Raw genomic sequence first — 22267 nt, 5'->3', positions numbered from 1 at the left:
TGCACATCGTTCACCAGCGACACCTATGAGTCAGTGAAAAAATGTCCCAATTAACTGCAACAATCGTAAAATTAGCTAAATTTAGTGATTAATTCGTAAAATCGAAATGAAAAATGACAATTATCAAAGCTTTTGCATAAAAATGATGTAAAAAATCCAAATATTCGGAATGGAATTGCGCATTTTCATTGACCAATGGACGATTGGAGAGTAAAATGTCGTGCAGAGACGAGGAACTCTGTCGTAGTGTACATAGTGTTTTTTTTTCATTTCGTCTGCGTTCAGTATTCACAAACGTTCTTCAAGAGCGCCCCCTTCTCCACAGTTTGTGGTACAATAGAGAGAAAAAGAAATTTAGAAGCGATTGTAAATTATTGGCTCTTAAATTAGTGAAACGACAGCGACAAATTACCGCCGGGTCTTTTGTTCTCGATTAGAATTGGTGTTGGAAATACGCGGACTGTGTGCAAAAAGTTCACTTGAATCGAAATTGTTTGGCGATTATTATCGTAGGTGAACGGGATAAGAGAGAAGTTTAGCGGTGTGAATTATTGTGATTCAGTTTTTTTCTCGTCTCCTTCAATTCCAAACCGAATTGAATATATATCGTAGAGAGAACAGGACCCTTTTTGTATTTGGTATACATATTTTAGCCACGTCATGTTGGCAATGAAGCAAATGTCGTAGCCGTAGACGCCTTTTTGAAGCCAAAAAGAAATTTGTGAGCAAATAGACGGCTTTTCTCATATTCATATATTACTGCATATATATATATACATAGAAATTGTTTTTTTTTTGTAACAAAGCGAAAAAAATATTACCAAACGGAATTGCAAACAATCATTGAACAAAGAAAAAATATAATATTCTAGCATATTAGATATTACATAGACAACACGTAAGTTTTTTTTTCTGCAGCCAATTCTCATGTGTTTTATAGAAGAAAAAAAAATTCATATATATTCGTGTGGTAAACATTTCGTACTTCTGTCTCTCTTACTTTCAATCCAAATATTAAAGTAGTACGCATCAGCGCGATACGAATGTGTGTAGAATGTGTAAATCATGTACTTGCATCGTATATTTTCCTCGGTACATGTTATACTATTCTGTGTGTATTAAAATTTCGCATGCACACAAAAATTCGCGAATGTTTTCATGCAGTTCGAATCAAAGCAACAAAATAATGCCAAACACAGAGCAAATAAAAAATAACAATAAAAAAAAGATTCACAAAAATTGAAACCGAAATCACGTTGCAAAAGTGAATTGAAATATTTTTAAAACGAGGAAATAAACAACGAAAAATTTAATTTAAATAAACAAATTGTGCGCATTGTGAAACGAAATCATGTGTTGAAACGTGAAACGTGTTCAAACTGGAAAATAGAGTGTAAAGTTGGAGCGCTTCAAAACTGTTTTTTGCTACTCTTTTTCTTTCGACGTTTGCATTAATGATGAACCGCATGAAACGATGGATCTGTGCTTTGATTTTGTATCTTAATTACACTGGACATCCAATGAATAATCGCGCTCAGCCCTTGATTCACTTTTCCTAACGCTTTGACAGTTTTCTATCCATCGACCGCTGTTTGGTATCGGTTTCTGTTTCACATCCTGTGTGTGCAAATATACAGCTATATCACAGTAGATCCGCTCCTTTGTCATCACGGTTCATTATTCGTGTGTGCTCTCGCGTTATGTGATTCTGATTTTGCGCCAAATTTCAATTCGACCGTCTTCATTCAAGTAGTTTTCTTTTCATATATCCTTGTGTGTTTCCGTTGTGTGCTTCTATTTTTTTTTCTCCCTGTGCTTGTGTGTATTTTCGTTTGAAGTAGAGAGAAACTGAACCAACAAACACAATCAAAAAGCAAAAAAAAAAGTTCCGTAGATTCTGGTGCCAAAATGGCCTAACATCAAAACACTTCGTTGTCATTGGAATTGTTTTCATTCTCGTGTTTTTTTTCTCTTTCTGTGTCGTTTCTGTCATATATAGGTTGTATTCAACATGGATGATTCGCAACCGAAAACCCTTTACGTAGGAAATTTAGATCATAGTGTTTCCGAAGATCTGCTATGTGCACTTTTTGGCCAAATGGGAACAATAAAAAGTTGCAAAATAATCCGCGAGGCGGGCAACGATCCGTATGCATTCATCGAGTTCACAAATCATCAATCGGCCACCACTGCACTGACAGCGATGAACAAACGATTGTTTTTAGACAAAGAGATGAAAGTGAACTGGGCAACAAGTCCCGGTAATCAGCCGAAAGCTGATACCAGCACACATCATCACATCTTTGTGGGTGATTTGAGTCCGGAAATCGAAACAGAAACACTACGTGATGCATTTGCTCCGTTTGGTGAAATATCAAATTGTCGCATTGTGCGCGATTCGCACACATTAAAATCGAAAGGTTACGCGTTTGTGTCATTTGTGAAGAAAGCCGAAGCTGAAAACGCCATACAGGCAATGAACGGCCAATGGCTCGGTTCCAGATCCATTCGAACAAATTGGTCAACACGGAAGCCACCACCACCGCGTGACTCATCCGCCAAGGGTTCAAAAAATGGCCGACCAACCTATGAAGAAGTTTACAATCAAACCAGCTCAACTAATACAACAGTCTATTGTGGCGGTTTCCCGGCAAACACAATCACTGAAGATGTTATGCATAAGCATTTCGGCCAATTCGGTTCCATCCAAGATATTAGAATTTTTAAGGATAAAGGTTTTGCATTCATAAAATTCACAACGAAAGAGGCAGCTACACACGCTATCGAGAAGACACACAATACCGAAATTGCCGGCCATCCGGTGAAATGTTTCTGGGGCAAAGAAGGTGGCGGCGATGCCAATAATGCGCAATCATCGGTGATGGGTAACGCGACGATCGGTTGTACGCAACAAACTCAACCACAAGGCACACAATATCCATATTCATATCAACAAATGGGATATTGGTATCCGGTAAGTGTTTTGCTGCTGCTGTTGTTCTTGTTGTTATTGCTGTTGCTGTTGCTGTTGCTGTTCCTTACTACTGCCGCTATATTTAGCTGCTTTTTCATTAAATGGCATCGCTCGTGTTGACCATCATCATTCATATTGCGAATTTTTCACATCATTTCAATTTTATTTTTCTTCTTTCTACTCCGTCTATTCTGTAGGGATATCCAGCTCACATGCAAGCACAATACATGCAACAACAATATCCTTCTTACACGTACGCTTACACAAACCCGCAACAACAAGGAGGTGCAGGTATGTAAACCACTCTCTAATTTTGCGGTTCATTGCCAATTTACCAAGCAATTTTCCATCAATTTTGCTTTTTCTTTTTCTTTTTCTTTTTTTTCTTCTGTCGCTCTTTGGCCAACTCGTGTGCCGCTCTGTCTGTCTGTGTCGTGCCCGTTTTTAATTCAAATTAGCTGCAGCATATCGCATGGTTCAACCGAATGTGTGGGGTGTTCAAACAACCGCTGGAGCAGCAGTACCTGGAATGCCAAACAACAACGCAGCAGCTCAGCCGCAAATGATGTACACTTCGATGCCTCAATACCAAACACAATGAGATCTGAGCATAAGTCCACTTTCGCAACAAAAATCAATGAAATAGTTTAACACACAGGATACGAGTATAAAGATAAAACAGAAGAAAGCAACAAAAAAAGAACACAAATACAGCACAGTAAAAAAATTCAAACAAAAAGAAAAGGTAAATTGAATTCTTGGATATTAAAACATACGAAAAAGAAACCGAATGAAATAGAAAACTACATGAACACGAAGGGAACGATAAACATTGTAGATTTGTGAATTGAATTTGTTGCGAAAATGTTTGATTGGAAATTTGAGGGAAACACACGTAAGAAAAAAGAAAAAAACGAAGAAAAGAAAAACAAATTGAAGAAAAAACAGTAATGTAGCATCTAACATCATCAACAACAACAATAGCATAAACTCAAAACGATGCATTGAATCGAATTGATTAAGACAGAATCAAGATTGTGTCGGTCAAAAATAAACGGAAAGATGAAGAACTCTAATTCAACCATTGAACGGCAAATTTACTAAGAGAATAAGATGGATCTTTTTCTGCATTGAAATTTATGCAAAAAAAAAAACAAAAATGTAGAGAAAGATGTGTGATATATTCAAGCAAACAATAAAAAAAGAGAATACAATTGAAAAGAAGTATAATTCTATAAATTATGAAGAGAATGAAATTAAGAAGAGAAGAACATAACTAAGAAAATAATGTCTAGTAATCAATGCAGTGAAAGAACAAATTAAAAAAGTGAGACATAGTTTTATGAATTCAAGGGATACAACAACAACAAAAATGAATGAATGAAAGAAACAAAGCAAATTATTTAAAATAAAAACAACAACAATAAAAAATGTAATTTAACGATGAAGAAATTGAAGACAGCAGCATTGAAAGTTGTTACTTATTACAAGCGATTAGATTTGATTTGATTTGTGTCAAACCGCGAATCAGATCGAATTTATGCAAACAAACAAGAAAAATGCACAGAGAACACAAGAAGAGAGAAATCTGGGAGATGGAAAAGGTGAAGCAACGAGCGGCGATCTGAATGAGATAAAGAAGAAAAGTAATCCAAACAAACCGAAACCGTGACAAAGATCGCCCAAACACATTTGTGTGTGGTGATCCTTTGTTGGTCCCCCTTTTTGATTTCCATTTCGACATCGAATTTTGTCCGTATGTTTATTTCGTTAACTTTTAAATTATTCTAAAAGCAAAACAACAACAACAAAATCCCACACACCTACACATACTAAATTATTCTAAGTAATTATTATTATTTTACAGCTGATCGATAACCACAACATCGACAATAAAGTATTATTTATGCTATTGATTGACGATACCAAGCGTCAATTTATCTCTCTCTCTCACACACACACTCACATACATACACAAACAAACAAACTCTCGATTCAGCTGCGCAACCATTCTGAAAATCGCATTCTCAATTCGACAAATTCAGCATCCACTCTAAATATATTCTGCTCAAATGCCCGTAATCGTTCAACAGACTCAAAGGAAGAAAAAAAAAACAAACGAAACGAAAAGAAAAAGAAGAAGAAATAAACCAACCAATCTATGTGTAAAGAAAAAACCCTATAAGCAACTATCGAAAATTTCGTTATTTTGGTTAAATACAAGCAACAAACAAACAAATGTGAAACAAATAAAAATTTAGCTAGCAACAAAATAAGTGAGGAATTTTCTATTTGCAAACGTTAAGTCTAACAACTTGACGTTTTTGTGTGCCAAAAACGGCAACATGACGGAGAATGAATAAAGAGATGGAACATGAAGTAAAAGAGAAAAAGAAGAAGAGGAAGAAGAAAAAAAACCCATGGAATAAAAGAAGTAAATTTTATGGACAAAAAACATACATTTTATTTTTAAAACAGAATGAGATAGACGCAATGATGAAAACAACAAAATTCAAATCATTGATGACGAAATGCATACGGTACACACAATATGCCCATGACTTTCGCTCAATGACCACACTCTTACATTAAACACTTTGGCCAATCCCCAGATGGAATAAGAAAATATATATAATACTGGACTTTTCTTTATCGAAACACAACATTCAAATCGAAGGTTATATGAAGAAGAAAAAATGAGATAAATCTAAATTAAGATTCCGAGTTGTAAAACAGAAATAATATTTTAATTTATGGACATTAAAATACAAACAATAAAAATTTTGAGTTAAAAAAAACCATACGACAAAGCAAGCTTTTTTATTCAATGTGATCTAATTTTAGACGACTACAATTATGAATTTGGAATGGGCATGCAAATGCATCCATCTTTTCACATGCTGATCAATCTTGATCAAATGATTCACATCAGTCTTCGATTGGTGAACAATCACTTGCTCGAACATCAGTATCTTATTTTCATGTAAAATATACAGTGTATATTATACACCCGAACGAGGAGATGATGAATTCTATGCTGAGATGCGAGCACACTGCTAAACGGAGCATCGGATAATGTTCATTGTTGATGCGATTCGATGCAAAATCTCGCAGTACTCACGCTATTGAGGTCAACTACGTAATAGAATATGGGAACTTACGCGACTCAAACAACTGCACAGTGCACATTTGGACCATTTTGATCAATTGTTGCTATTTTCAGGCCTTTCAAGGAATATCAACAAGTTCAAGTGCTTGAAATCTTTGAATTATTGATCAACATATTTGCGATAACAGAATCGATTAATGGTGCGTATCAATCGTGTGTTCACTACGTAAATGTTTGATTGAGTAATAGGCAAAACCGAATTTCAGCCCAACACAAACTGAATGAATGGCAGACCACATTTGCAATGATTCAATACAATCGAGTTTTCATAGTTTGGAAGAGAAAAAATGGTATTTTTTAAAGATAAAATGAATTTGAAATGTGTATCATAATGTGATCGTTATTGAGAATGTGGAAAAGTTACTCAATTCCAGTCAATGGTTCCATCACACGAGGTCAATGACTTTGATTCTACACTCGAATGTCGAATTGCTTCTTTTTTATTCAACAAAGACTAAATTTCATCAAAAATACTAAACACATTCCTTCTTATATGCCGCTATCTACCGCGCGAAATTTCTTTTAAAGATTAGAGCAATAATTTCGAAATACCACCTTTTGTATCTTCACAGAATCTTCAAGTGATTGCTGTAACTTAAAGTTTAATTGATCTTCAGGATAATTTGAATATGGTCTAAGTGTAGCACAGAGATATGGCCATGGATTGCTCTCTGAATGTCATAACTTGAATTTGAATTTAAAGTACTCTCTTCTAGGGGTTAGACACCAATTTCTAGCATAGCTAGTTTGTTCAAATCAGTTCAAATATGCGTTTAGTTTCTTCTAGTTTTTCTAGTATACAAGCAGAAACTCAAATATTCTGCTAGTATTTCTAGTATCTACCATTGATTCTTCCATAAGTATAGTATTCTTATGGAAGGATTAACGGTACTTTTTGTAAACAAAACATTTGAACTCCATAAGCAAAGCATTGGCAGTATATTTTGAATGGAAGAATTTGTTCATATAAAAACCACTGCCAATGCTATTCTTATGGAAGAGAGATCACTCAATTCTTTTCACAAATATTCTTCTAGTAACTTATAGTATGCTCAATTTTAGCTAGTTTTCTTCTAGTGTTATTTCGTGTCTACCCCCTAGACTCTCTTTCATGCGAATAACAACCCAGATTATTTGTTTTTCTTCCATTTAAAATCAATTTTATTTGATTTTGTTTGAATTTGAACGGGCAAAGGTAAATTACTGGTGACTGTAATTGTTCACATTTTGAGGCAAAATCGACTTGTTCGATTATTTGATATTTATATCCCTTTTTCCTTGCACTCGTTTAATAAATATTTTGCTAATTTTACAAAATCGAAATTGAAAGATTAATCGAGTCTTGTGCTTGACTTACATTAAATCGATTTTTCACTATGTACACATTAACACGAAGAAGAATAGGTAAATGAGAAGGAAAATAAGCAAAAAAAATTAAGAATCGGTTTGGTTCCTCGTGAAACACAAACAGAGGAACGAGTGAAAAGCTTCCGTTTTGTTTTCAGCACTTGCTGAAGTAGAATGTGATGATGTTGATTAGTAACCAGTCTTCATCCAACCCGACTTCATGAGATAGTTTTTGACTTTATTTTCAACTGGTGTGATTGATGTTCGCGAAGCATGATCCCGACCGCTTAAAAATACCGCTTTCATTGTGATAAATGTCGTTGGCGGTAAATTGTATGTTGAACAAATCTGAAACGAAACCAAAATAAATTCAAATCAATTTTTAGCTCGTTTGGATCAATTCTAATTTAGATGGCGTGAGCGACTTTAAGTTTAGGCTTGAAAATCGGAGATGCTTACATTAATTTCGTTCGGTGATAAGAGCTGCCCTCCCAATTGCTTTGAGGTTTCAAGTGTTGGCATAATGGCGCCAGGTCCCAGTTTATCCGAGCAATTTTTGTTGAGCGATGAGCCGTCGGAGGAGACCGGGTCGTCGATGAGGCGCGTGCACTTTGGGTCGATGGAATTTGAGTTTTCGGTTCTTTCGCTTCCGCTATTGTTTTTTTTCCCAATTGGTTTGAGCAAAAAAATAATTCAAAATTAGAAGTCTCCGTTAGTGTTTGCATTTTTGTTTGTGTGTCTGAGTTTGGGCAGTGAACTGCTTTCTCATTGAATTATGTTTTAATTGAGATTGATTGATTGTTGTTTTCTTTACCTTTCCGCTTTTTTTGAGTGCAAAGATGACTGAAGCCGCTCGCCACCGATTCGATTGTCCTGTTAAACATTGTCTTATACAACCCCGTATTCGTTGACCATTCGGTCCGACTACACACGAAAGCTATTTTATGTTGAAGAGAGTGTAACACCATGCAACGGGGTAGAATGGAAAACAAACAAACGTGAAAGGCGAAAAATAAGTTAGAAAAATGAGATATCGCTCAATCAGAAAAGAAAAACAAAATCAGTACACGAGATTCCACATTGTAAAATCCACAGAAAAAAAAACAATCAACTAAATTACGTTTAGAATTAGAGACAAAAAAAAACAACGAAAAAAAACAATCAATAAACTGGCTTCGTTCAAATACAAACTCCATTTTTAGGAAAAAAATGCATAGAATCGTTGCATTGTGTGTTTGTCTTTCGAATAAAATAGCTTCCGATTAGTCGTTGAGCAAATAGACGATATAGACATATTTCAATGACTCGGAATGGAACACATAAAAGGAATAGGACACGAACGCAGAATACGATATCCATATGCTTTGCAATAGGATAAACATAAAAAATTCAATTAACTATAAGAACATTAATCAGCATCGCGACTTTACCAACACTCGTTGACCTCCACTTGAACAGTGCACACAACTGTGTCTATGTTGCTGCATATGGTGCAACACAGGTACAAGTGTCAAAAAATACATCAAAATAAAACACATTTGCAATGCGATGATCAAGCTAGTCTCACAAAAACCTTATTTCCTTTTATGTAATGATTTCGAAAAATTGAATTTAAAATGCCATTTTATTGTATTATTTTTTTGGAATGCAGCGAATCAATGAAATCGATTTATCTATTTTCTTCTTTTTTTGAGAGTCAAACACGAAGCGTTTGAAGCGCATCCATAAGTCGGTGCCAAGCAAAATAGATAATTTCAATGACCCATTCCAAGCCCAGTTTTTAAAAAACAAATCATAAAACAATCCAAGCAATTTAAGAAAAGAAGAAAAAAAAACCAGAAAAATGTCAATTGAAATGGAAAGACATACCGTTTTTCCAAATTGGCCATAGGGTCCAGTGTTGCGGGCTTGAGCGGCGGCTGCATGCTGTTCGAAGTGGATGCATTCATCAATTCGAGTGAGACCATTCCATCTGTAGCGACTCAGTTCAGACAATCGGATACGAAGTGCCTTTTCGCGTTCAAACGAATTGAGCCGTCGATCGAATTCGTAGGCTGTGTAGAATTGGGCAAACACGCGGAATCGATCACGAAATTCGCGTTGTTCTTTGGACTGTCGTCGTCGTGCATTGGTTAAGTTGCTTCCGCGGAAGAAGTTCATAATCAATTGGAAATCACGAACGATTCGCTTTCGTCGTGTACGTTCACGCAAGCGTCTTGTGTAAATATCTACTTGTGCTAATTTTAAAATTAAATCAATATCATCATCGTCTTGATTCAGCGATAGGCTGGACACCAATTGCTCGGCGGTCGGATCATATTCACGTTCGAATACATTTCGGAATGGCATATAGCCCAATTGTTTGGCCTCTTCGGGTGTCACATCAATCGGTGGTAACCGTTGTGTCAACAGATGACCGAGTGGTCCTTTGTCTTCGATCGTATGATCGACGAGTTGTGGCTTCTGCGCTGCCGCCGGTAACCATGTATGCCGGCCAATCGTTCCGAGTAAATACTTATTGATATATTCTTCTTTGGCATCTTCAGCACTTCTGGTTTCAATGTGTTTGCTTATGTCTTCCCAACTGCCAAATCCAAATTGCTCGACTGCATCCAATAAATGTACCTCTTCGCGTGCCGTCCAACCATTTTTGCTTCGTGTGAGTGACAAAACGCCGGTATCCTATCGAATATACAATTTATTTGATAACATTTTGCCAGAAAGAGAATAAAAACTGTACAACATTTCGAATATTACTTACCATAAATTGATACCGGTGATCATTTTTATGCGGTCCAATTTCAGCGCCACAAGCAAAACACTGCAAATAAACGAGAAATTATTGATGGAAAAGCAAAGGCGAAACACTTGAGCACACAAACGTAGCATGCATGGAAAACGTCAATCAATTGGGTATATAAACATGAAAGCTTGTATTACCTGTGGACACAGTTCAAAGTCAACACATTCCGCGCAGTGAACTCTTACACCAATAATGTCTTCTTGGCAGTACGTGCAACTGTATTTGGCGAAAAGTTCTGCAAGAAAAAGAAAAATTCACACAAATTTTAACAAAAAATTCATCATGTCATCACGTTTGAAATGCGAAAAAATTCACAGTTATCGGCAATTTTGGGGAAAAAAAAACGGAACATTTTTTTTTTATCCAGATCAGACGCAACAAAAATACTCACCAGCCATTTTGAAGCAAGCGTAAGTAATGAATGACAACTAATGAGTTGTTTTCATATTTGGCTTGTGTGTGACGAAGAAAAGACGACATTAGCGCAAACGACGGTGACATCTGAAACCATTCTTTCAGTATTGCCATTAATACATCGAGATGCAACGATGAACAGTTTGTGTATTTGTATTTGAGACAAATCGGTTTTTAGCGAAAAGAATGAAGAAGGAAAAATTGAAATGACGACAACAAAATTACCCTTTATATACAGCTCTCCTTTTTTTGCTTTTAAGTTTAGCTCAGTTCACATTTTATACAAAACATTCATATTAATTGATTCGACAATGAAATACCGAGAGAGCTCTTCTATGCTGAAAGTCGTTGAAATGGATCGAGTCTAGAAATAGACGAATAGGGTTGCATTCATCCAACGTATTTTGGACATTTATCTAATGCAACATAGCTTTATTTTTTGATAATTTAGTAAGCTACATCGATGTAGCAATAAATGTTATTCTGCATCAAGAAAAAGAGTAAATCTTATTCAGCGTCTAAATCAAAAAACTCTTACTAGTACACAAGCTAATATTTTGAACTGATTCGATTTGCATCCATTTACGAGCTAAAATTCCAAATTGATTTGAAACAGATAACAACGCATCATTGTTCTTTAGGGAAGAAATGAACCGAATCTATTTGGATATTGGATAAGAAGAGGAGGACGCATTCTGAAAAGTACTCTCTTTGTTTAGTTTTGTCCTATTTTTCTAAGAAAATTCACCATAGTCTCCTTTTCAAGGACATCGCAATAGAAATTTTTCCTTTCATCTTGCCCAAATAAGATCGATGTCATGCTGAAAATAGTCATGTGGGTCTATTGTTTGGAATATTGGTTGCAAATCGTCGTTTCTAACGAGAGTACGAAATAATTGTACGAAAGTTGTAAAAAATCGGCTTCTGAAGATGAAGATAGACGTGGTTTGCATTAGATCCTACCGATAAATGCCAGAAGAGCATGATATCGAATGTGACATTTTCAATTTTGAATAAACAAAAAGGATCATAAAAGTGTTGAGTTAATAAAAAACACCATGTTTTTAGATGAAGTTAAAAGTTCTCGCATTCTTTACTTTTGAATTTAGCTCATATTCTCATTGATGTTTTTATACAGGACATTTGTTTGGTTTTTTAAATAGAATTTCAATGTGATCTAATAACTAGAGTGAATAAAATCTTATCCATATAGAGTCGTATTCAGTGTGTTTCTTTTATAGTAATAATTAATAATAATAATAATGTTAGAGCTTCCACTATCCACATGATACAAATATTTAAGTAATTAGTTTAAATTTTAAGCTCTATTGATTTTCCTTAGATAGACTAATCGACCATCCTATAACTCTACGATCGAATCCGCTGGAGAATAAATTGAATGGCATTTCTTCGGCCCATGCGACGGACGATACCATTCGACGATGACCCTAAAATGACAACAACAAAAAAACGAAGATGAAATATTTTTTGTCTTTTTCAAAGACTGAGAAAGTAGAGAGAGGAATGTGAAACGATTTTTCACCTGTCGGCTTGTGCGTGGTAAACGTGCGATTCGTTGGCCATTGAGATCGAACAGTCGAATGTGTCGATTGTCATGAGGTATGGCGATGATGCCGCCGTTTGACACTGAGATTCGATTAACAGCCGAATCGAGTCTGATGGTGGTTAGAGCTGACCGCATATTTCTTAGCTCCCATACTTTGACGGTTTTGTCATCCGAACCAGAGACTACTTTATCATCTCTGGTTAAAACAGTTGATGTGACACTTCTGCAATTGTAAAACGAATAGAAATTAGACACTGTATTCTCTTTGTCACAATAAAAACCATGTTGCTTACTCTGTGTGCCCTTGGAATACCGAAACAACCGGTATTTGATCTCTAAAATCCCATAAACGAAATGTTGAATCCCTTGACGCGGTCACCACTAATTTTTGTGACGGATGTGAGCTAACGTGGCAAAGTTCATGATCATGGCCACTGAGCGTTTGAAGGGGCTCACGTGTTTCAATGTCCCACAAAATGGCTGTGCGATCCCAACTGGCGGTGATAATTTGCTCCGTATCGAATATCCAATCGGCGGCGACGACAACAGATGAATGACCTACATTTGCCGTTGTGCCAAATTCACAAAGCGGTGTACGTAACACATCAACTCGATCTCTATCCTCATTCGATTCACCATCTTCCAATTCCTCTTCGGATGAATAGCATTTGCGCGAAGTTGACGATGGGCCATCCCAATTGACAGCCGCTTGCCAAATGTGTGCGGTTGAATCTCCACTGCCCGTAAGTACTAAGTCTTTGCTCAAGTGAAATTTGATTGAGTTCACCGAACCAGAATGACCCTGATATTGTAACAAACATCGTCCTGTGTTTGCATTCCATATGCATGCCAAATGATCGGCCGATGCTGTGCCGATGATCGGATGGCCCGTTTTGGTCGCCACTTGCCACACACCATCTTTGTGACCATCGAAATCCCGCACATTTGGACTAACAATGGATTGTGTCTTAAAACTTGATACGATACGACTGGTTTGTGCTTTTAATTTATGACTCGCTTTAATTTTACTGCTGCCCGGTGTACTTAATCCCACTTTTGATTTGCTACTCTTGCTTGATACAATGTCCGCTTCGATATCTTGTTGATTGTATCGTTCGCCCGTTCCAGGCTCCCGATTTCCACCAGCGACCAGTTGATCAATTTTCTCTTGTACTATGACGAAATCATAAAAAACCAATCAATGTCATTAAATATCAATTGCGGAAATGAAAACCGACTAAAATGATTAAATTTAGAATAGATTGATTGATAAACGTCATTCTTTTGATACTACTTACAGCTTAGATTCTCTAGAAACACCAATTCAAATTCTTTTTCAATTTGTGAGAACAACAAATGCAGTCGCTGTCGAAATGGAGCATCTTCGCCTGGGAAATCTTCGGCCAAGCTTGTCAGTCGCCGTGACTTTTCCGCGAATTTTTGTGCATACGTATTGTCCAATGGCATTGCTTGAGCCTATTTTAACCTACAATAAATGAATCGAAGGCAGAAACACATACACACATATTAAAACACTGATTCACTTCAAATGAATATTCAAGAAGGCCTTTTGTTGATATTTTTGCGGCCAAAAATTCCATTACATCAGCATTCACAGCCTCATTTACATAAAACCCGAATGAAATTAATCGAAATGAAGACGGAAAAGAGAGAGAGAAATAATCAATTGTTAAGTTCAAGGTTGACAAAGCAAATAGAAAGGCGACGATACAAACGACAGACAACCCATACACACAGTACAACACAGCACACCAGTAGAAATTAATCACGAAATAAAAGGATAATGGAATGTGAACATATGATAAATTGCGTTGAGCTCACACTTTCCGAATACTTTTGGAAACGAATAATAATGTTGGCAACAACAAACACAGTGAACGGAACGAAGAAACGAACAAAATATCCACAAACAAATCACATACATTCGCTATAATTAAACCTATGCATGGTATTTACCTCGGAGTTAGATGTCAAAAAGATAAACGAAATTGCACAAAACCATACGAGAAGCTCAAAATCTCGTCTCTCAAACAACAACACACACTGAACAAACAATTTAATTTTTTTTCCTCTTCGGCCGTTTCGTCTTATTTCCAAATGTTTTCGATGAAATATCGCTCCTCCGTCTCTCTGCGCTCTTTCGATTAATGTGCTTTCTTAATACCTTTTATTTGATGTAGCATAAATAAAATCGCCTTTTTTGCACTTATTACACAATTTGGGGAGAAAAACAGCATCAACTGAATTTGCTTGCACATGCAGAACAGTTAATTTAAGATTTTAAGTTACGAGTTTTTGTTTTGTTTTTCACGATTTCTTCGTTTTAGATTTGCGTTCACACTCAAATTTCGCACAATTCGACGTTTTCTAGCGCTCAACATGAATGTATTTTGATGAGAGAGTTATTTTTAAAAGAAATCCGATGCGTGCTATTTTGCATCGATGTGTGCTTTTGTAGTGCACTCAAGTGTTAAATAATATTCCGTCTCGATTACGGGAGAGCTGAAATGCTCTCTAAAACATATGGGTATGCTATGCCCGTGTACGTGTATACGTATGCGAATGAATAATAAATAGTCGAATGTACAGTAATATTCTTGTTATGATAAAAGGAGCAACATTTGCGACTCTGTGCTATGCTATGCGAGAGGGAGAAGAGAAAAAAACAGCAACAACAACAATCGAGTTCAAATTCTGCGAATAGTAGAACTGTCAGATGTCATAACACACATATACACTTGTTGTTTTCGTTTCTTTTTCTCTGTCTTTCACACTCGTCGTATAACTGTGTGTTGGCTGGCTGATGTTTTGCGTGTCGACATCATTTCGATACATGCGCACAACCAACTCACACTCACACACACACAAACACGAATCGCAGTCGTGTAAATTTTGCTTTCGTTTGTTTTGGACAAAACAACTACTTGCTGTCAATCAATTTCTCTCATTTTTAATGGATACAACAAAGATGTAACAAAAATTGACAGAAATACGCAGTTTTATTCATTTCTGTCCATTTTCCATGTAGTTTTTTCAATTCTGTTCTGATAACGAACGATTTGAAAGGTAAAAGCACACATATATATTATTTTCACGTTGGCTGCAGCGAAATGAAACGTATTTTTGTTTCATTAGTTCCGGTATGTGACGCCAGTTGTACAATCGTCAGTTGTTTACAATAATACGGGTTTATAGTTCACAAGACAATAATCTGAAAAGAATCCACAGAACGTGTAACTTTTTATGGGATTTCGATTCAATTATTCGTTTCTAAGTCCAGAATTAATTTTGATTTTGGATACAAATTGCCGAACAACTCAACGAGACTGAAAGATTCAGAGCCGATGATTCCATTACTCCGCAGATCCATTACTCGGAAGATTCTTCTTCGGGAAGCATGCTATAGAAATACGGGGAAGGCCCAGGTTCTAAGGACTTTTCGAATGTAACAATTATCAACAAATTATTTCGTGAACTACTATACCAGTTAAAAAAATAACATATGAATTTTTATTTATTTATTCTTATTCTGGTACAAATAACGAAAAATTATATTTCCGCAAACGTTTTCGGTGGACATTCCACCATCCTCAGGCGAGTTTGAAACTAAACTAAATACAATAATTGTCACAATGGTTGCTAAAATCAAAATTCCTGTGTATTTACATTTCAAATGACATTTAAATCACGGCTAATGAGTGTAAACATGCGATTTTTTGTTGAAAATGTCTTCAGTACTCAATGGTTTTGTAAAAATTTATATAAAGATGTTTCAACTTGCGTTCTTTGGATGTTCATATTTGAATGCTTCGTTTTGTAAATATACAAATTTCCATAAGCATCCGATTTTCTTGGGTTATTGACCTCCTTTAACAAACGGAAACCCGCAAAATCATGATTGTTTTGCAACATATGATCTGGCTGGTGTCGATTTTCCGTATGTTTTCTGATGAAATGGCCTGTAGTGTTCGTCATACCGTTTACAAACTTCTCTACTACACTGTCCGATGTACGGTTGGTTACAACCTGTGAATAGTGCTGCATAAATACGAAATTGATCCAGCTCCTCGACTTTGGCTTTAAAATTGCACAAGTGGGTTTTTAATTTGTAACCCGTACTGTTTGGCGAAAGAATAATAAAATGATTTCGTAGAATTTTTGTGAGTTTTGTTGTTAGTCCCTCAATGAAAAATCCACCCGAGTAGTAGCAATCGTCATCTCCATCAATGACATTTGTTACCGATTGGCTCAAGGACAACTCTCCTATCCACTTTGAATTTGACAAATGATATTGAGCGCAAACACCACCTAGATAATCTAAGGCTAACGACAATACAATCAAGTAAACTGTCCGTTCTGTCAAACGTCATACTGAAGTATAACATACAGACATCACGAATTCGCCATCGGTTCTTTAGATGGCGCTTCGGTCAACCGAGTTCCAACCAAATACATGTATCAGTATACGAAGCATTCCACTGTTGCTCAAAGATGTTGATTCATTCAATTCTTTCTTTCGTTTATGTTTTTTGAGCAAGGAGTCAATGATTTTTCTACTGAAACCATTTAAATCAGCAATTCAATGTAATTTATCAACCTAACAATTATGGTGAAAAACATGCAGTACCAAGTTCCCGAACTAAAGCAGAATTTTGAAAGGTATTTGATGAATACGCTTGATGATAACAACGCTGTTGATATAGTACTTTGGTCTAGCAATCATTCCCGCGAATTGAAGAGTTCCACCTTGAAATATATCCATGAGTAAGATCAAAATAACATAAGCTATCACCAAAATGTGTCAATTAGTACTTATTTTACATTTATTACAGAAATCGTGATGCAGTGACGAAATCTGTCCAATAGATCAAGTTGAAGGCGACCAACCCATATGGAGCTTTTATGAAATTTTATGAATATTCCATTCGTCGCAGATTGTAGATCACCGGATACAACGTTGTCTAACTGAAATTTCATATTTGAATAAATCGATTTAGAAATACAGGAATAAACGTTTACAATTACCTCAATTGCCGTCTTTCAATTTTCTTGATAATTTTTGTGCTGAATTTCTCTTCTTCAGCCCTTTAATTACTCTGTCAGTCGGTTATCTTTTGATTATTATCATGAAAATTGGTTTCCCTATTTAAATTACACGCAAAATTGAACCAAAGCCACCTTTACCACCGCTTGCAAACGTGTATTGTAATGGCCAATCTATCGATGGTATTGAACATCAATTGCGGCACAAAAAACGCATAAAAGGATTCGTTCAAAATGCGAAGACACGAACCAAATTCAAACCATATCAATACAAATCAGTGGTTTGAGGCAAGAATATTTAAAATCGAGCATTATTCAATTGCCAGCTAATAAGGAACAATAAAACTGATCTAAGATTCACGCGTTATTCATGAAATGAATTCAGCATCGTAAACATGAACATATCGGTTTGATTTCAATCAATTTTGAATCGCGACTTTGAATTGTCACTTCGAATTTCATCACATATTTGAAATGTGTAGATTTCAGTTGGCTACGATTGCCATGGAAACGAATGTTTGAGCTCTCAAATAAAAAACGCAAAAGTCGAATCGTTCTCAGCATATATAACAAGTCAATTCCTTTTTCAACTTATTCAGGGATCCATTTAAAATTTTCTCGCTTGCAAAAGTTATTTGAATAAGAAGATGACAGAAGTGAGTGATGCGGCGATTAAAAGGACACAAGATTCACTGGGAAAAATAATTAAAAAACCCATACTTACGGAAAAATTGCTGCGAAAGCCACCGTTCAAATTTTTACACGATATCATTCATGCAGTAAGTCCTTTTGGCATTTAAACTTGAAATTGTTCTGCACGGACAATTAAGAACAGTTTGAGTTGTTCTATTTATAACATGGGTTGATTGTTATGTTTTCTTCTAAAAGGTTATTAAAACTACTAGTTTTCTGGATGGATTGTATACTGATGAGGAGCTTCAATCTGAAAATATGAAGGATCGAGATGCAAAAATTGCTTTTCTACAGAAAGCTATCGATGCAATAAGTGTGTGCCTTTTTTCTTCAGACAATTGTTAAATTTCGATGACAATTTCTAACCAAATATATGAATTTTAGAAATATCCACAAAATTAGAAGTAAAAGCAAGACCATCAAAAATTGTGGCTGGCTTGGAGGCCGATAAAACGAATGAATTATTAGTGGCAATTTCCAAGGCTATAGATAGAAAAATTGACAGCACCGAAGCGGTTGCGCTTGTAAAAAGTGGAAATGTGGCTGCAGCAGCACCGAAAAAAGAAGTAAAACCAACGAAAACGCAAACAAAAAGCGAACCTCGAAAAGCTAAAAAAGAAACTAAGGAAACGAAAGAGCCAAGCAGAAAAACTAAAACCACCACAGACACTAAGCCGACAAAGAAAACCGAACCGAATGCCAAAGTGAGCAGACAGAGCAGCAAAGATTCAGTTGAAACGAAAAAGACAAAAAGGTCATCGTCACAAGGAAATCGAGACAAAGAAAAGGAAAATGATAAGAAAAAAGACCGCGAAAGGACAGCCACTTTAAAAACGGAATCGGTAGAAAAAGTTCCAAAAGCAGTGGAACAAACAATTGAAGCTCCTCAAACTAACGGAATTGTGGTAAGTACATAATGGAAGAAAAACCGCACATGACTTTGATACAAAAGCTAAAAACTCTAACAAAAATGAACTTATTCTCTATTGCATTTCATTCAGAATGATATAATTGAAAATCAGGAATCGAAGCCAAATTTAGCCAAGGTCGAACCAGTAGAAACAATTGTGAAGCAAATCGATTTGCCAAAAGATGAGTCCGAAAAGTATGAACCGCGAGAAGAGAAGATAGAAAAGCGAGAAAAGACGCCAAAAACGACACCAGAGAAAAAATCTGAAGAAACTGTTGATGGGAAGCCCGAAGAAAAACCAAAGTCGGCTGTGCCGTTAGAAGTGACCAAATCTGAAGAGAGTGTAAATAATCCACAGCCATCACCTCCAACCGCTGTAACATCAACCGCAGTATCCAAGAAAGTGCCCGAAAAAGCTGTTGAAAAAGTGGAAAAACCACCAAGTGATAAACCGCGATCGTCTAAATCGAGGAAAAGTCATCCCAAGCATGATTCTGAAAAGGTTTCGGACGGTATGAAAACAGAGGAAAAGTTGACAACTTCGAAATCAATGGACAAGGTAATCGAACGGTCGCATGGCGTTAAAACGAATGAGGTGACGAAGAACTCTAAGCCGTCACGAACGGCCCTAAGATCGGCTGCAATGCGACCAATTTCAGCACGGCCAAGTGCACCACGTCGACGTGATCGAAATGTTCGACAAATCGTCCATACGGAAAGTTTCGTACAAGAGTCTGGCGATCAAAAGACCGATAAGAAGAATCAGCTACCCGCATTTGATGACGCCGATAATATCGTGATAACAGAAACGATAACCGAAAATCTATCTGCGATAGATGAGCCCGCCACAAACAACATGGATGGCGAAATTGATGGGGAACAAGGCCATTTGGTGCAACAAATTCTTGAAACCCAAACCGCAATTCTGAAATCGGATGCCAAGAATGATATTTCGACGGTAAAATACCCTTGCCATTCGTTTATTCATTGTATAAATTGTTAACTTAGAGAATTGATCGAATATCTACAGATATCCGATGATCGTAAATCGATTACGCGCAATATGACCGAATTGAGGAAAATGATACAAAAATTATCACTTTACATCACACCGTTGGGCAAAATGATGGAATACTTTCAAGAAGATGTCGATGCAATGCAAATTGAACTCCTAATGTGGCAAAAGGCGGGGGCAGCCGCCAGAGCCGACATCAAAGAAGAGCAACGGTAATTCTCTTTTCCTATCTATCGACTTCACTCGACTCGACTTGACTCGGCACAAAACACATAATGCACATAATATATATATGTATAACGATCGCTATTGTTGACTAAATGTTTAATGAGCTGTGAATTGTCGAACCTCCCTGTTTATAATCCATTCCGTTGTTTTTTTATCATGACTTATTGAATCATTTGATGTAATTTGTGTTTGTTTTTGCATTTCACAGTACAACGGAAAAACTATTGGAGAATTTTAAATACCATTTGGCTGAGATTAACAACAGTATCAAGGATCATGCCGAACAAATTAACAATACAACAATGAATATTATTCAAAATGAGGAGAAAATATCCAAATTAATTTCCACATTGTAATTAATATGCAACAAAAACTGAAGCAACCACAATTTATTGAAAAATTATATGATATCTTATCCAAAATAAAAGAATATTTATCAAGATTTTGGCGCAAAAAAATTGAGTTTTTTTTTTGTTACATAAAAAAACGGAATGAAAGTGAAATGAATAAAATTTAACGAAGAAAGTTTGGTGCGCTGTTTGGAAATTGATAAAGCATTGAAAAAGAGAATGGCCTTTGTCTCTTTCTTATCCAATTTTCGGTTCGGAGCCACATTTCACAGGGGAATTCATTATGCATGAATCATTAATGTGTGCATGTTTTCGTATCGAAAGACAAATAATTGGTCGGCCGATATCAATATTTCAAGACCCCATTTATTTATTGTTTACCCATCAAGCCAATTCGTACTCTATTTTATCGTCGAGATATACGACACACGATGTTTGGTTAAAAAAAATAACAGAACAATAAATAGACTAAATAAACGAAGAGTAAGGTTCGCGCCTGAATCGTACGAATCTAGGTAGACGTTGAGTGAATGACTTGGATAAATGTATGTGTTTCCGTGTGTGAATGTGTAAGTGTGTATGACAAATCGTCAAGTGAGCAGCAGTACAGTAAGTGAAAAAAAAGAAGAAACTAGGTTGTGCCGAATGAGAATGAATCAATACAGTGTGTGTAACGAAGAAACAACGTAAAATGCATAATAATAAATATGGCGTCGTCCATTGGGTTAATTGTCAAAAAGTGACATTTTCATTCACAATACAGCACCAAGCGTTTCAATATTATCTAATCTGTGTGAAAGACGACAACGACGACGACCACGAATGAAAACACTCCGTATTAATTCTCATTTTTTTTGTCTTTTTTATCGATTCAATATAGTCTTTCCTCGATTTGATATTGAGAATGTAAATTGAACCATAGCCTTTTCACTTTGCGTCACACAGTGTCTCTGTTTTTCATGAGCAAAGTTTCAATGATCGAAATGGAACCAGTGTAACAAAATTCGCGCTGAACAGTGAACAAGTCAACATATAACAAATTGAGAACGAGAGAAAAGAAACAAAAAAAAGAAAGAAATAAAACGCACAGTGCGCGACGTGAATTTTTGCAGATTTTTTTTTTGCTTTAGTTTTATTTTTTCTCCCGAATACGTTCCCGGTTTTGTTTCTTTGTTGTGAACGACAAAAATAATTGAATTGAGTGAATAAGGGAAAAAGAATTTTTTTCTCGGAAAAATGCAAGCAACTAACGATTCTGATGATTCGGAGGAGTATTTTGATGCTGAGGACTCTACACCGAACCGACTCATGAAGTAAGAAAGTGGTTTCGTTTTTGTTGTTTTCCTATTTCATAATTTGGCGATTAGTCATTGGCCATTAGGAATGGAATATGTTGAAATTCATGTGTGTGTACGTGTTTTTGTTTTTCTCCTTGGTTTAGAAAACGTTCGCCAAAATCAGAGGATGATGGTTTTGCGTTTCCGGAAATAAATCTAGAGAAGCCATCGGATAAATGTGATTTGGATTCGTTAACAAAACAACAGGGACAAAAATCAACGGCTACAGTGACCGTGCCACAGCCGCACGTATTTGCTGAACCAAAACCAGTAAGTTGCATCTATTGCAATACGATACAAAACAGAATACAACTAAATTCCATAATGTCGCACCTTTTCTCTATCTCTATCTCTCTCTCTCTCTCTCTCTCTCTCTCTCTCTCTCTCTCTCTCTCT

At 36.2% G+C, this 22267-nt stretch overlaps 5 protein-coding genes and 1 long non-coding RNA gene across 14 annotated transcripts in view; 4 read left to right on the top strand and 2 right to left on the bottom strand.

Annotated features, from left to right (window-relative positions):
- Positions 1 to 273: 273 nt before the first annotated feature.
- Positions 274 to 4431, top strand: LOC129578418 (nucleolysin TIAR). 5 transcript variants are annotated; one of them, XM_055466936.1, is made up of 5 exons: positions 275 to 721; positions 807 to 898; positions 2000 to 2974; positions 3172 to 3265; positions 3433 to 4431. In XM_055466936.1, exons 3-5 carry the CDS (start codon positions 2012 to 2014, stop codon positions 3573 to 3575), a joined length of 1200 nt encoding a protein of 399 aa, XP_055322911.1. In that variant the 5' UTR covers positions 275 to 721; positions 807 to 898; positions 2000 to 2011; the 3' UTR covers positions 3576 to 4431. The 5 variants fall into 5 exon arrangements, with proteins under 5 accessions (XP_055322914.1, XP_055322911.1, XP_055322913.1 ...); XM_055466939.1 differs by lacking the exon at positions 807 to 898 and having other exon boundaries at positions 274 to 509; XM_055466938.1 differs by lacking the exon at positions 807 to 898 and having other exon boundaries at positions 280 to 541.
- Positions 4432 to 7276: 2845 nt separating this feature from the next.
- LOC129578417 (transcriptional adapter 2B) lies at positions 7277 to 10774 on the bottom strand. Of its 2 annotated transcripts, none has more exons than XM_055466935.1 (7): positions 10685 to 10774; positions 10431 to 10528; positions 10252 to 10311; positions 9360 to 10172; positions 8305 to 8363; positions 7950 to 8142; positions 7277 to 7838 (listed from the first exon to the last, which is right to left on the bottom strand). In XM_055466935.1, exons 1-7 carry the CDS (start codon positions 10689 to 10691, stop codon positions 7680 to 7682), a joined length of 1389 nt encoding a protein of 462 aa, XP_055322910.1. In that variant the 5' UTR covers positions 10692 to 10774; the 3' UTR covers positions 7277 to 7679. The 2 variants fall into 2 exon arrangements, 1 of the variants encoding a protein (XP_055322910.1); XR_008689098.1 differs by having other exon boundaries at positions 7698 to 7838; positions 8305 to 8427; positions 10685 to 10746.
- Positions 10775 to 11768: 994 nt separating this feature from the next.
- On the bottom strand, positions 11769 to 14947 carry LOC129578416 (WD repeat-containing protein 37). Of its 2 annotated transcripts, none has more exons than XM_055466934.1 (5): positions 14460 to 14947; positions 13573 to 13760; positions 12568 to 13447; positions 12251 to 12497; positions 11769 to 12155 (listed from the first exon to the last, which is right to left on the bottom strand). In XM_055466934.1, the coding sequence occupies exons 2-5, from the start codon at positions 13739 to 13741 to the stop codon at positions 12033 to 12035; spliced, it is 1419 nt and encodes a 472-aa protein (XP_055322909.1). In that variant the 5' UTR covers positions 13742 to 13760; positions 14460 to 14947; the 3' UTR covers positions 11769 to 12032. The 2 variants fall into 2 exon arrangements, with proteins under 2 accessions (XP_055322909.1, XP_055322908.1); XM_055466933.1 differs by having other exon boundaries at positions 14252 to 14945.
- Positions 14948 to 15087: 140 nt separating this feature from the next.
- Positions 15088 to 17325, top strand: LOC129578419 (uncharacterized). 2 transcript variants are annotated; one of them, XR_008689100.1, is made up of 3 exons: positions 15088 to 15361; positions 15431 to 17059; positions 17128 to 17325. It is a non-coding gene; the product is annotated as an uncharacterized LOC129578419 (long non-coding RNA). The 2 variants fall into 2 exon arrangements; XR_008689099.1 differs by having other exon boundaries at positions 15088 to 17059.
- Positions 17326 to 17741: 416 nt separating this feature from the next.
- On the top strand, positions 17742 to 20636 carry LOC129578415 (TRAF3-interacting protein 1-like). Its single transcript, XM_055466932.1, has 6 exons — positions 17742 to 18117; positions 18227 to 18344; positions 18416 to 18936; positions 19033 to 19899; positions 19972 to 20168; positions 20393 to 20636. The coding sequence occupies exons 1-6, from the start codon at positions 17986 to 17988 to the stop codon at positions 20538 to 20540; spliced, it is 1983 nt and encodes a 660-aa protein (XP_055322907.1). The 5' UTR covers positions 17742 to 17985; the 3' UTR covers positions 20541 to 20636.
- Positions 20637 to 21085: 449 nt separating this feature from the next.
- The window catches only part of LOC129578413 (WD repeat-containing protein 44), a 6361-nt gene continuing 5179 nt past the window's right edge, over positions 21086 to 22267 (top strand). The window contains exons 1-2 of one of the 2 annotated variants that reach the window (XM_055466925.1): positions 21086 to 21847; positions 21976 to 22141. In XM_055466925.1, the coding sequence (XP_055322900.1) occupies positions 21771 to 21847; positions 21976 to 22141 (243 nt within the window). In that variant the 5' untranslated portion in view covers positions 21086 to 21770. The remainder of the gene's footprint in view (positions 21848 to 21975; positions 22142 to 22267) is intronic. The other variant, XM_055466926.1, reaches the window with a different exon arrangement.

Source organism: Sitodiplosis mosellana, unplaced genomic scaffold (genome assembly GCF_009176505.1).
Source record: "Sitodiplosis mosellana isolate CC-2019 unplaced genomic scaffold, AAFC_SMos_1.0 Smas_scaffold_6226, whole genome shotgun sequence".
NCBI classification, from domain to species: Eukaryota; Metazoa; Arthropoda; class Insecta; order Diptera; family Cecidomyiidae; genus Sitodiplosis; species Sitodiplosis mosellana.
This window is presented reverse-complemented; position numbering and strand designations above follow the sequence as displayed.

Excerpts from the sequence above, each read along its gene's own strand:
- LOC129578418 (XM_055466939.1), top strand. The coding sequence starts at position 2,012 with ATGGATGATTCGCAACCGAAAACCCTTTACGTAGGAAATTTAGATCAT. Across the intron at positions 2,975-3,171 it reads AAATGGGATATTGGTATCCG|GGATATCCAGCTCACATGCA; the intron begins GTAAGTGTTTTG and ends TCTATTCTGTAG. Across the intron at positions 3,266-3,432 it reads GCAACAACAAGGAGGTGCAG|CTGCAGCATATCGCATGGTT; the intron begins GTATGTAAACCA and ends AATTCAAATTAG.
- LOC129578417 (XM_055466935.1), bottom strand. Across the intron at positions 8,364-9,359 it reads ATGGCCAATTTGGAAAAACG|GACAATCGAATCGGTGGCGA; the intron begins GTATGTCTTTCC and ends AATGTTTAACAG. Across the intron at positions 8,143-8,304 it reads CACTCAAAAAAAGCGGAAAG|CGGAAGCGAAAGAACCGAAA; the intron begins GTAAAGAAAACA and ends AAAAAACAATAG.
- LOC129578416 (XM_055466934.1), bottom strand. The coding sequence starts at position 13,741 with ATGCCATTGGACAATACGTATGCACAAAAATTCGCGGAAAAGTCACGG. Across the intron at positions 13,448-13,572 it reads GTTTCTAGAGAATCTAAGCT|TACAAGAGAAAATTGATCAA; the intron begins GTAAGTAGTATC and ends ATTTCGTCATAG. Across the intron at positions 12,498-12,567 it reads GTATTCCAAGGGCACACAGA|AAGTGTCACATCAACTGTTT; the intron begins GTAAGCAACATG and ends TTACAATTGCAG.
- LOC129578415 (XM_055466932.1), top strand. The coding sequence starts at position 17,986 with ATGACAGAAGTGAGTGATGCGGCGATTAAAAGGACACAAGATTCACTG. Across the intron at positions 18,118-18,226 it reads TACACGATATCATTCATGCA|GTTATTAAAACTACTAGTTT; the intron begins GTAAGTCCTTTT and ends TTCTTCTAAAAG. Across the intron at positions 20,169-20,392 it reads GACATCAAAGAAGAGCAACG|TACAACGGAAAAACTATTGG; the intron begins GTAATTCTCTTT and ends TGCATTTCACAG.